Here is a 12998-nt window from a genome sequence, read left to right on the forward strand (position 1 = left end):
CTTCTTATTTTTTGTCTTTTTAATTTTGGCCATCCTGTGTGTTCTGCTCTGCTTAGTCCCTCTATCACGTCCAACTCTTTACGACCCTGTGGACTGGGTCTGTAGCCTGCCAGGCTTCTCTGTCCATGGGGATTCTCCAGGCAGGAATACTGGAGTGGGTTCCCGGCCCTTCTCCAGGGGACCTTCCCAACCCAGGTCTCCCACATTGCGGGTGGATTCTTTACCGTCTGAGCCACCAGGGAAGCCGTTAGCCATCCCAGTGGGTGTGAAATAGTACCTATTTCACTGTAGTTTTGATTTGGATTTCCCAAATGAATAACAATAGTCAGCATCTTTTCATGTGCTTATGACCATTTATATATTTTCTTTCTAGAAATGTCTATTCTACCCATCTGAACATTTAAAAGATTGTCTAAGTGTCTTCTTTTGCTCACTTGCAGGAGTTCTTTATATATTTAGATACTAGACTCTGGTCAGATATATAATTTGCAGATTTATTCCATCTTTTCATTTTCTTGCCCTCTTCACAATATTTTCCAGCCCATGAGCATGATGGTCTTCCCATTTATTTAGGTCTTCAATAATATATTTCAATTATGCTGTCTAGTTTTCAGTGTACAAGTCTCACATTTCCTTTGTTAAATTAATTATTAAGTATTTTAGACTTTTTGATACTGTTATAAATGCAATTGCTTTCTTAGTTTTGTTTTAGATTGTCCATTGTGAGTGTACAAAAATATCACTGATTTTTTTTTATCATGCCATATTCCTGAATTCATTTATTGTTGTTGTAGTTCTAACATTTTAAAAACAGATTACTTAGGATTTTCTGTATAAAAGTTCACACCATTTGTGAATAGAGGTAGTTTTATTTGTTCCTTTCCAATTCAAATGTCTTTTATTTGTTTTTCTTGCCTAATTGCTCTAGCTGGAAGTGCAGTGCTGAGCAGAACTGGTGGGAGAAGGCAGTCTTGTGTTGCCCCTGATCTTAGGAGGAAAGAGTTGCATCTTTCACTATTTGGTATGATGTTAGCTGTGAGTTTTTCAAAGAAATCTAGTATCAGGCAGAAGAAGTTTCTTTCTATCCCTAGTTTGCTGAAAGTCACTATTTGTTGTCTGATTTAAGGGGAATCACAGGAATAGCAGTTCTGCTTCCTCCCCAAGAGGGTCCCACTGTGCTCCGAGCATGTGATGGTGCCCTTCCAGTAGCAAGTATAAACTTCCTTTTAGGTTTAAGTTCAACAGCTTTCTTGAGTGGAAGCTCAAATTCTTGGGACTTTCCAATTCAAACAGAAGGTCGTTATTGTCACAGTGGAAACCTGTGTCTCCAGAGCCCTGTCCGGAGTCACTGCACCCTTTGCCAAATGCGTGCAGCCCATTTTCTCTCCAGGCTGGAGAGAGCGTGAAGAAAGTGGTTCGTAACATTTCCAGCTGAAACCTACACGTCATCTCTCTACAAGTAAAGCAAATTCTCCTGGAACCTTCGTCACTACTAAGCACCTACTATGTGCCCAGCACTTTGCTGCCTACTGAGATCACGGGAGTAGATGATGTTTCCTGCTATATTTAACAAAGGTTTAGTATTTGTTTATTTCCTGTGTTCAACTACTGAGCTACCTGTTTTCACATGCATTGTATCGTTTGAGCTTTGTATCAGCCTTGTGTGATAAGAACTATTATTATTTTTGTTATGAGAATTCTGAGTTTCAGAGTGGTTAAGCAGGGTCTCATGCTTGACAGTGGCAGACCTAGGTTGCTGGACTCCAGAACCCAGGCCTGCAGCCTCTGTGCCAGGCTGTGTCTTTCCCCTGCTCCCTGGGAATGTATGTTCTCATCGCCGAGGCAGGACGTGCTGAAGTGAGTCAGGCGGCACTACAGGGACAAGTGACGACCGCCTCGGGGAGAGTCTGAGCTCCTGAGGGTAGTGCCGCGGGGGCTGCAGTTGTGAGGGGCTTCTGGTGCGGGTGCTGGGCCATGGCTTAACGAAGGCCTGGGCGACCTCGGGTAGAATCTGAGCTCCTGAGGGTAGTGCCGCGAGGGCTGCAGTTGTGAGGGGCTTCTGGTGCGGGTGCTGGGCCATGGCTTAACGAAGGCCTGGGCGACCACAGTGGGTGAGGGGCAGGGCTGGGAATCAGTGTGGGGGGAAGCATGGAGACGAGCTGGGCTTTCTGGGCCCGAGTCGTACTGTCATCGGTGAAAGATCTGGTCTGGGGGTAATCGGGTCATATTTTGGGGTGTGTATAGGTATGTGGCTTCCCTGGTGGCTCAGCTGGTAAAGAATCCGCCTGCAATGCAGGAGACCTGGGTTCAGTCCCTGGGTTGGGAAGATCCCCTGGAGAAGGGAAAGGCTGCCCACTCCAGTGTTCTGGCCTGGAGAATTCCATGGCCTGTGTAGTCCAGGGGTCACAAAGAGTCGGGCATGACTGAGCGGCTTTCATTTTCATAGGTATATGAATGGGCTTCCCTGATGGCTCAGACAGTAAAGAATCCACCTGCAGTGCAGGAGACCTGGGTTCGATCCCTGGAGAAGATCCCCTGGAGGAGGGCATGGCAACCCACTCCAGTGTTCTTGCCTGGAGAATCCCATGGACAGAGGAGCCTGGCAGGCTGTAGCCTACGGGATCACAAAGAGCTGGACACGACTGAGTGACTAAGCGCACACATATAGGTATATGAACACTACAACAAAGAGTGGGGTTTAGAAAAGTGTCTAAGTCGTGGAGTTGACTTAGTTATTGATTGGCTTCTTTCATTTGTTTCTATAACGGCACTCCTTGAACTGTCGCCCGTGTTTCTGAGAAAGTGGCGTAGGCAGAAGGGAGAGGGCTCTTAGATGGGATCCTGGCTGCCCAGTCCCACTAGGGCAGCTCCAAATTTAGGCGTTGGTATTCATTTTGAGATTTTATTTGAAAGTAAGGTATTGATGCTTAAAAAAAGGGTTTCAAACCACCGAGTTAGCCCAATAATCCTTCTTTACAGATGAATAAACACAGGCTTAAAGGGACACAGCTAGTTAGTAAGAGAACAAGAATTCGAGTTCAAGTCCCGATTTCTTTATGCCCAGTCCTTCACTGGACAGACATTTATTGTCTGTCTGTTGCATCCCAGGAAAGATGCAAGGCCGTGTGGCGTGCAGGGCGACTGGCCAGCGTATTTGAAGCGGCCCTGAAGGATGGAGAGGCCTAAACAGAGGTTACAGATGCAGTGGGAGAGCCCCTGCTCTGCGTGGGAAGGGCAGAAGTCGGGGGCTTCACAGAAGAGTGGCGCCTGACCTGCATCCTCACCGCGGTGCTGGAGTCAGCCAGGGAGACTAGGTGGAGGAGCGCGTTCTAGGCCAAAGCAGCAAGGAGCGCCAAAGGACGAGGGTGTGAGAGAGCACAGCTTCATCAAGGGAGAGCAGATCGTCCCCTGATTGAGAAAACTCACCCTGTGTTAAGCACCCCTCTGTGCCAGGCATTGTATAGGCAGCGTACACGGATTCTTTCATGTAATGCTCGTAAGAGTCCTGTGAGCTGGATACAGATGAGGAAACTGAGTCTTAGAATGGAGGAGTAATTCGCCAAAGGGTCAAGTAAGGTCTAACTGCTAAACAGTGGTAGAGCCAGGATCAGAATTTGGGGAGCTTAATTTTGGATTTGGAGCCCTGTGCGCCTCGCTAAGCAGTTTGGATTTTATCCTCTAGGTCAGTGGGTCTCAAATTTGCAGCAGAATCACCTGATGGGCTTGTTAAAGACACTGGGCTCTACCTTCGAGTTTCTGAGACCCAAGAATTTGCATTTCTAGCAAGTTTCCAAGTGATTCTGACCCTTCTGGGGATCGCACTTTGACTGGAAGGTTTTCCGTTTAGGGGGGAAATCATCACATTTGCCTATATTTTATGCAGAGCTCTCTGGGTAAGAAATATAAAAATGAATTACAGATTGGATAAGACTTGCCTCAGTGGAATGGTGTTTGAAGTGGGCAGAGAGTGCAAACGGGAAGAACAGTTATTTCTTCTCTTATTTTTTTGTTCTTAGCATTTAATCATTATCTGATCAGCCCAACATTTACATGTCTGAATCTGATTCTGCTCCTTGCTTTGTCTCTTGTACTAGAATAGCTGTTTCTAACCTGTGTTCGGAAGACTAAAGATGAAGAGATGAATCTAGAAGTATTCATACGGGAAGGTGATTTAGGTACTCGGGGCACTCAGCAGCCTCTGATAAAGGATGGTAATAATTCTGGTTAATGACTGGGATCTGAGGCATGGTGTCTGATTCGCAGTAAGCGCGGAAAGGACTGTGGCGGAACAACAGTGCTTTAAGGTTGCCCTGAAAGGAGCCTGGAGGGGCTGGCTGCTCCGCTGGCTGTGCTTCGCGTGTGCTGACGTGAGGCCTCGCTTGGCCCAGTGGAGGGGCATCAATGCTGTAGTGGGGAGGACCAGCCTGGCTCCGGAGGCCCAGTTTCCGGGCTGGGCCCAGCCCTTTATTCCACCACCGAGGGCTGTCATCTGTCCACCGCGGGCCGTCCTCTGTCGTTTGAGCCTCCATTTCCTCTGTCGTTTGAGCCTCCATTTCTTCATCTATTGTGTTGGCCAAAAAATTCTTCTGGGTTTTTCCGTAAGGTGTTTTTGGCCAACCCAATACAAGTGGAGCTGACGACGGCTTCTCAGCCTGTTTGTGTGAGACCTGAGGATAAAGGATGAGAGTTCTCAACCTTGGGTTGATACTTTTAGTTAAATAATTTTCTCCAGTCATATAGCCACCCATCCGGGCTCAGATGTTCACAGTTCACTTGGCAAAGTTGACTCAAACGACTTCCATTTGCCTGGATTTTTACACGCGTTTCAGCGTTTCAAAAAAAAAAAAAAAATAGACTTAATTTGAGTTTGAGTTTTACAATGTTTTATTGTAAGCTATAGTTAGGAACAAAGCTGAGCTATTTCTTGGGGGTAATTCTTCTTAAACCTCAATTATGAATAAATGTATTTTCAAATGTTTCAAGTCTACTGTAACTTTACTTTAAATCAACTGCTTCAGAAGATTTTTTAAACTACTGACACATGTTTTAAAGCTATTAGCGAGATCCCTTATTTTAACTATTTAATTCTAGAGTGTTAGCAAATGGATGCATATTGCTACATCTTTCTTATAATCCAGTGAAAACCTAAGAAGTGGCCTCACTGGCCATCATGACCATTAGCGATTCATTCGCTCACGCATCACATTAGCGCCTTCCTGCCCCTCAGCCTGCATGCTCGGAGCATGGACAGCCCTTTGCCCAGCTCGCCCAGTTTCCTGCCTCTCCACCAGCGCCGTCGTTTTCCTGATGCCGCATCTCACTCACTGGCTTTTATCTGGATTACCACCTCCATTTCCAAGCTAACCTATTGTATCCACTTTGACTCCCTCCAACTCATATCCACACTGTACAGAGGTTAAGGCTTCATATCTCATTAAGCTTCCACTGATTTAAGCCCTTAAAGGCTTTCCAAAGCATTTAGGATCAAGACGATACCACCCCACGTGCCTGACGAGGCCCCACGTGCCTGACGAGGCCCCACGTGGACTGACCTCTACTAGCCTCTCCAGCCTCACTTCACTCCAGGCTCCCTTTCATCTTGCTGCACAGGTTGAACGGGATGCCTTTGGCGGGATGTGTGGTGCCTCCAGTCTGCGTAGAGCTGTTGCATATCCTGTTTGCTCTGCCTAGAAGCCTTTCCTCCTCTCTTACCTCGTTACTCCCCTCCACCCTCATATCCCAGCTCAGCTGACACTTCACAAAGTCTTCTGTGACCCTCTTGACCACATCAAACCTGAATCATGTGTTCTCATAGCACCATTGACCCCTATACATCTACGCCTGCCACAGCTGCAATTTTCCGTTTATTTCTGTGTCTATGTGAATTATATGGAGGCCAGGGGACTATGTTTGGTTTGGCTCCTTGTAAGGAACTAGTGCCCAGAAGAGTGCTTGGCACACAGTAGGAGCTAATGAACATCTGTGCCATGAATGCATGTTCTTAGAGAGTGTTCCTGTACAGGGGCTCATGCTTAGTCCCATTGAGAATACATGTAATGCATAGATGTTTATGATATAAATGGAAGTCATTGAAAGAGGTGACAGTGTTGATTTCAGCTTTCAACTGTGTAATAACTAATAACGCAAGTCCTGTTGGCATTTGAATGGGCGTATGCCACTTCTCACTGGCGAACCCCCCAGGGACCATAGATTACTCGTGAAACTTTGCCCCTGTGGTTTAAACTCTTAAGTGGAGTCCACTTTATACACAGGCAGTGCTGGATTGTGAGAGCAATTGAGCCTGCCTGTTTTTGTATTAGCTGTCATGATTTCTTGCTCCGTTTAGTCGGCAAATCCCTTCTGCAGAGCCTGTTGTCCGTGTCTGTCCTGAATTTTCTAACAGTTCTCAACCACAGCAGAATTGAAAAATAAGACGTAACTGCAAGAGTTGAAAATAGGGTAGGAAGAATACATGTAGGTGCTTTTTTCTTAATTTCCTGGTGTTTGTGCTGTAGTGACTGCATAAGTGTTGCCCCTGAAAATCAGGTGGTCAGTGACTGTCTGGTAGTCTTAGAAGTGCTGTGGGAGTAGAGTCAAGGCAAGGCACCGTAATTGTAGTTAATTCTGCACAATGAGAAGCTGGATATTGATAAAATTTGAATCTGGTCATGAAGGCTTCATAATTACGGTAGGAGGCAAGAATGACAACCCTCAATTACAGATTTTTTCAGATCTCACTGTTGACCTCAAACCCTTTTACCTTAATCAGGCCTTGGAAACAAGGACTCACAGAAGCATGCCATGAAAAGATGGACTGTGCATTTGTATAAATGCAGCTACTGTATCACAATTAAGCAATACACACCCTGGCTGCTTGGTGCCACCAGCGAAGTACATGAAAGACTGTCTCGCTGCCCACAGTTTGGAGGTGGGAGAAGAGTGGACGAACCGCCATTAAGGGAAATAAACTTTAATGCCCGACTAGTAGTGGATGCTAGTAGTGATACATTAAAATCGCATTATGATTTAGGCCAGGCAAGCCAACATTCAGGACGTAAGTTAACTGACTCAGAGTGATTTATTCGAATGCTCTTTTCTTACGTCATTTGCGTCAGAACGTGGCCCTTCCATTGCTTGCACCAGACGAGCCTGTTGTGTTAACTCCTGCCTGGCCCTAAACTTTCCCTTTCTTCTCCTCACCTCCAGGAGCTCATGGTTCTGAATATTGGGGTTTAGACCATAAGCATCAACATTTTAAACAAGTTTCCAGGGTCATTCTTATGCCCAATAAAGCTTGAGAATCACAGAATGATTTTTCAGGCCTGAGACTGTTGTTAAGATTTGTTTGGGTTTTCTTCTGCCAGGGGGCAGTGTTCTCTGAAATATGGCTGGATTAATAAACCAAGCTGAAAGTTAATTTTAGTCTTTCTCATACACTTTCTTATTTACCAACCCAACCACGAGTGACCTTATACCCAAATCTTAAACACCAGCACAGGTGAACTTTCTCGATTTAGTTCTGTTATAAAAGGCTTTGGACTCTATTTCAGTCATCTTGGTTGAATTTCTAGACATGCAGTCTGCATTATCAGGCTTTTCAGTTTTCTCAATTTTAGATAATGAGGGCTGATTTTGTTTTACAGTTGATTGGATGCCTGAGGTAGGGACTTGGGTCACCCCTGACAGTTAATTTGTAATGATGTCTTTTAGTTAAGGTCTTTGAGTGAAATTCTGTGTAACAATGGTTAGGTGGTGTGTGTGTGTGTGTGTGTGTGCGCGCGCAATGACTAGTAGTAGATAAAGTTCTTTGGCCGAATGGTTATCAGAAAGAGAGGTTGAGTTCCTCTTAGGTAATTGGTAACAAGTGCTGTACAGAAGCAATTATGGATCAAGCTGGGCTTCCCTGGTGGCTCAGACAGTAAGGAATCTGCCTGCAATCTGGAAGACCCAGGCTCGATCCCTGGGTTGGGAAGATCTCCTGGAGGAGGGCATGGTAACTCAGTCCAGTATTCTTGCCTGGAGAATCCTATGGACAGAGGAGCCTGGTGGGTTACAGTCTATGCGGTCTCAAAGAGGCGGACCCGACTAAGCGACTAACACACCCATTTCATTTCTCTGGCTATTACTCTTAAGACTTTTTTCCCCCTGCACAGCTACTCTGTCCAAAAAATGAATGGATAATGTTCAGCTTCTGAGTCTAATCATTTTTCAAGGGGGGTGTTCATTGTCCTCAGGCTGGATTTCCACCATCAAATATCAGACAGACTGTACAGCTGTTGGGCTCCGGTGAGGGCTGGCGAGGCTGGTGAGGAGGTTGAAGCAGCTTTCTTTGTGAACATTTGGACCGCGGTGGCATACAATGCAGTCACAGGATTGCCTTGATATTTCCCTTTTAGCTTGATAGTTTTCCTCTGTACAAGCCTGCGTCTTGAAGCTGAACATAAAGATTAGAAAAATCTTACGTGGGGTTGACATCTTTCATAAGCCTTGCTAAACACCCGACCCCAAATCATTTCAGTATGGCGTGCAGACTGAAGCAAGAGACTTCTAGAGAAAGAGCCGCTGGCCTGCCGTCTCTGTCAGAGTGCAAAATGAAAAGGCTTCGAGAGAGGCAGCTGCAAGTTTGGCACTGTGTTTTCTCTTTCTCAATTAGCTGTTACTAAATTCTGGAGTATCTAATGAAACCCAGACCTACTGTGCAGCCCACCGTGAACAGGCCCTGGCGTTCATGCTGTCGGGCTTCATCTGAGCAGAGCCCCTGCTTCCTCGGTCTGCTGCGTAGTAAGCACCCCGTTTGTTCACGCGCACACACATGCTCTGCACAAGAGCCGCGGTCACCGAGTCTGGCCAGAGGAAAACCAGAGACAAGCTTTCCTCCCCCGTTTGAATCCTACAAGGGTGCGGTATTTAAAGAACTTTCAGCTTCTGAGGGCTTGGTTTCTTTTAGAAGTCCCCTGGTGGCTAGCTAGCTCAGTAAAAAGAATTTAAGCCTCACAATAGCATCAAAGGCACAGTGTTTGGTGGCTGGATGATCATTTATCTGGGTAAAAACCTAAGGAAACAATTCTGTAGAGCTGAATTCTTGCTGCCACCAAGATGTCCTTTCTCAGTTCAGTCATTAGTAAAGCTTCCCCCATCCCACCGTTGCTGCTTCCCAGTCCCTCCGAAACAAAAACAAGAAACCTAAACCCAAAGCTGACGGTGTTTTCAGGAGGAAGAGGCAGGCAGGCCTGAAGTCATTTTATGCCTCCTCACAAGGCAAGAGACCTCTGTGCGGCTTCACTGGCATTCCCAGGATTTTGATAAATGTTACTTCTGTAAACTCCAACGACAACATGGGGAAGCAGAATGCTATCTCTTGTGTTTCGTTACAATCCTGGGAGGTTTCATCGTGGGAAATGTTTGAGGAGCCGGGAGTCGCTGAGAATGCGGCAGAAGGGACAGGGTCATTTATACTGCCAGAAAAATAAAGAAATGGGCCGGACAGAGGGTTAGTAGGTTTAGAAATTATAAAACTTTCCTTGTTTTTTTAAACACATGAAGTTGTGAGGTTGACTGCATTGAATAACTTCATTGTTAAACCTTAAAAGCTTAAAGCTGGTAGAAACCCTTTTGTGGCTCTGTTTCCTTTTTATCGGATAAAATGCATTTGGTTTCTTTTTTTAAAAAGCCATGTTTTCAGGAGGGAAGGAAAATGAACAGGCAGGGTTATTGGCTACAGCAGCATAAGAAACCCTTATGTTACCAGAGGAAGCCACATGAAAGCGTCTGTGTGTCAGGGGAGGGGCCACGCGGGCGGAGAGGCGGAGAGGGATGTTTCAAGCTGCTCAGGCTCAGAGCTGCGATTTGCGAACAAACTGTGATGAAATCGAGCTTTGGACAAATCAGAAGAGCCTGTCAACCTCCCAGGTGGGATTACTTGTAGTTAATAGACTGGACTCGGAGCCCCAAAAAGCAGCGCACTCAGTGTAGACAAACAGAGCACACTGCCGCAGGCTTTCCAAGAAGCCCTGCCATGGCCAGGAGACGCTCATGCCAGCTCCATCAGGTAGGAGGGGGAGACAATGACAGGGCAGAGTTGCTCTCTGATTCTGAATTTTCTTTTTGCTTTTAAAATGAAGACAGCACTACAGGGTGCATTTGGGAAGCTGCAGGGTTGGATGGTGATGTTGAAGTCATTTGCACTGCCTCTGTGGAATCTGATTTAGGCTTGTCTGGCTGCACTGACAGTTTGATCTCTTTCTTCTCTTAGGTAATATCTCTGTTCACTTTTGCTGTTGGTGTCAATATCTGCTTAGGATTCACAGCAAATCGAATTAAGAGGGCAGAAGGATGGGATGAAGGCCCTCCTACAGGTATGTGTAGCAGCTGTGCCCATTGTCAGTCCTTTTAAAATATTAAAAGTGATCACTGTCCACTCGTTAAGAAATGCACCTTCAATCTTGCAGTGTAACTAACTCATGCTGTCTCTGGAATAAAATCAGCTCTCTGTACAGTTCAGATGGGGGAACTTGGTTTAGTAAGAGAACATTTTATGAACTCTTCCTGCTACTTCAACTGACTGTTTAAATCTCCGTCCTCTGAATTTATAAATGCTAAGATAACATTAAAGCTCTTGTGAACAGACAAGGCTGAAAAAGAAGTGATGAGAACAGGTGCTGAGTTGATAGTAGAGATATTGTGAGTGTAATTTGTTGTCATGGCATAGGAGATCTAGTATTTGTGTCCAGAAAGTTCTGACCTTGAGAAAGAGAGGGATGGAAGTAAAAAAAAAAAGAAAAAGAAAAGGCAGGGAACTGTTTTTATGAAAGTTCAGGGCTATGAGATGAAGCTTTAACCTAAAACAGGGAAAATATGAGAGGAGGTGCTTAGAAGAGCTTATGAGATTGACTTCTTCTCCCTGATTTTTCTTTTGGCCCAGGAGAGGTAAGTTTTCACAGAGTGTCATGACTTAACTAACAGAACTGAAGTGAAAGAGTTTCCTTTTACAATGTACACTGTGCCATAAGCAGTATGGGAATTCTTATAAAGGAGCTCCTTGTGCAGATCCAGGAGGCTTAACTGACCAGGTCTTAAGTAATGAGTTGGTTAATTTCCTGGAAATTGGAGCTGCTGATGGTTTTATAAAGAAAAATTACATATTAAGTAGCGGGTACTCTAGGGGGCAATCTTTTCTTGACTTTTCCTGACATCTCAGCGTGTCTGTTGGCCTTCCTGTGCATTTTGTATTTCTCTGCACTGGATTTCTTGACCTGACTCATAAAAGACTGTCACCTGTCTCTCTGTAGCCAGCACGAGCATTTCTTAGCCAAGTTATGCTCCATGCATTGATGGAATCCTGAACCTTCCTTATTTCAAGCAAGTGACCTTTGAGTAAAGGGTGAAAGAATTACATCAGAAGTGGTTTAGTGGATCCAAGTGGAGTGTGCTTGGGGTGAAAGTAAGAAAATAGATCCTAAACACTGCACCCCAGGGAACCAATGGATCCAAGTGGAGTGTGCTTGGGATGAAAGTAAGAAAATAGATCCTAAACACTGCACCCCCGGGAACCAATGGATCCAAGTGGAGTGCGCTTGGGATGGAAAGTAAGAAAATAGATCCTAAAGACTGCACCCCCGGGAACCAATGGATCCAAGTGGAGTGCGCTTGGGGTGAAAGTAAGAAAATAGATCCTAAAGACTGCACCCCGGGAACCAATGGATCCAAGTGGAGTGTGCTTGGGATGGAAAGTAAGAAAATAGATCATAAAGACTGCACCCCAGGGAACCAATGGATCCAAGTGGAGTGTGCTTGGGATGGAAAGTAAGAAAATAGATCCTAAAGACTGCACCCCCGGGAACCAATGGACAAAATGAGCTGTCTTCTGTTGCGGAAGGGGAGGAAAGCAGATCCCTGGGCTGGAGGATCCTGTTTTTTTTGGTAACGAACGGTTGTTCCAGACAAGTGTAACTCCTGCTCACACTGCCTGTAACTGCTCAGACTGAAGAGCAAGGATCAGGCCTTTAGTTTAGCCATGGGGGCAAGCTTGAGAGCCTGCTGCTGGCTCTTTCCAATGGACCCTCAAGGGAACTTTTTTCCCTTCTTTGTATTAATATATTACCTTGGCTAAAACTGATATTAAAAGTTATTTCTCTGATGAGTGTTGTAAAATCAAGTCGTCCATTATTTTCAAAGTTGACTTTTTTTTTTGGAAAATGGTCATGAAAGCCCTGGGTTGGCACCCTGGATCCATCTCACTTGCCAAGTGGTCTTGGGGAAGTCACTTGTGAGTTCCATTTCCTTAGCCATACAATGGAGAACGGGCCTAGGTGATTTCCAATTTTCCTTCTGGATTAAAAAAGAAAAATATGATTCTGTCTGTTCTGTTTCATTGCCTTTTGAATGTGTGTACTCTCTGCAGGAGAACTTGAAAAATACAGACCAGATTTACTAATCCTCAAATATATTTTGTGTATAATAAATAATTTCCGTACATTATTAAAAACAATTATAAGAATTAATGAGTCAATGCTACTTCTGGAAAAATAATATAATCTAAATTATCATCTCTAAATCTAGTATATTTCAGAATATTTGCTTCTTGAATTATTAATCAAATCATTGATTATTTTTGGCCTTATGGTATCTTCTAAAGTAATTTATTAGTGAAAATTCTACTGCTAGGAAGTATTAGTCTCGAGATACATGTGAGTCTGAGTTTGGGGATTTTGGTATGCCTGACACTTTTTATTTTTAAATTTCTGTTGATAAAGCTTACTGCTTTTGAGGCACTGTAATTGATTTCTCCCAAATGAAGACCATGGTGTGCTTTGGAAACTGACTGAACGCATAGTGCGGAGAGTATAAGCATTTTCCTCTTTTTAAATGTTGTGTGTGTCTGAGATGACGCTTATGGTTGGTGATTCTGCCTGCAAAGTGTGCGCGTCGGAAAACCCTGGGTGAGCTGTCACATGCGTTTTAGAGAAGATGCTAGGAGGAAAGGCTGCCATGCTTACTGT

The 12998-nt window shown here is 44.8% G+C and overlaps 1 protein-coding gene across 8 annotated transcripts in view; it reads left to right on the forward strand.

Annotated features, from left to right (window-relative positions):
- ENPP2 (ectonucleotide pyrophosphatase/phosphodiesterase 2) overlaps nt 1-12998 on the forward strand; it is a 132778-nt gene that overhangs the window by 29043 nt on the left and 90737 nt on the right. For 6 of the 8 annotated variants that reach the window (XM_070382878.1, XM_070382881.1, XM_070382877.1 and 3 more), the window contains exon 2: nt 10253-10355. In XM_070382878.1, the coding sequence (XP_070238979.1) occupies nt 10253-10355 (103 nt within the window). Of the gene's footprint in view, nt 1-9865; nt 10049-10252; nt 10356-12998 lie in introns of those variants that run through there. The other 2 variants (XM_070382880.1, XM_005908668.2) reach the window with 2 other exon arrangements.

This window comes from Bos mutus, chromosome 14 (assembly GCF_027580195.1).
Source record: "Bos mutus isolate GX-2022 chromosome 14, NWIPB_WYAK_1.1, whole genome shotgun sequence".
In the NCBI taxonomy this organism is placed as follows: domain Eukaryota; kingdom Metazoa; phylum Chordata; class Mammalia; order Artiodactyla; family Bovidae; genus Bos; species Bos mutus.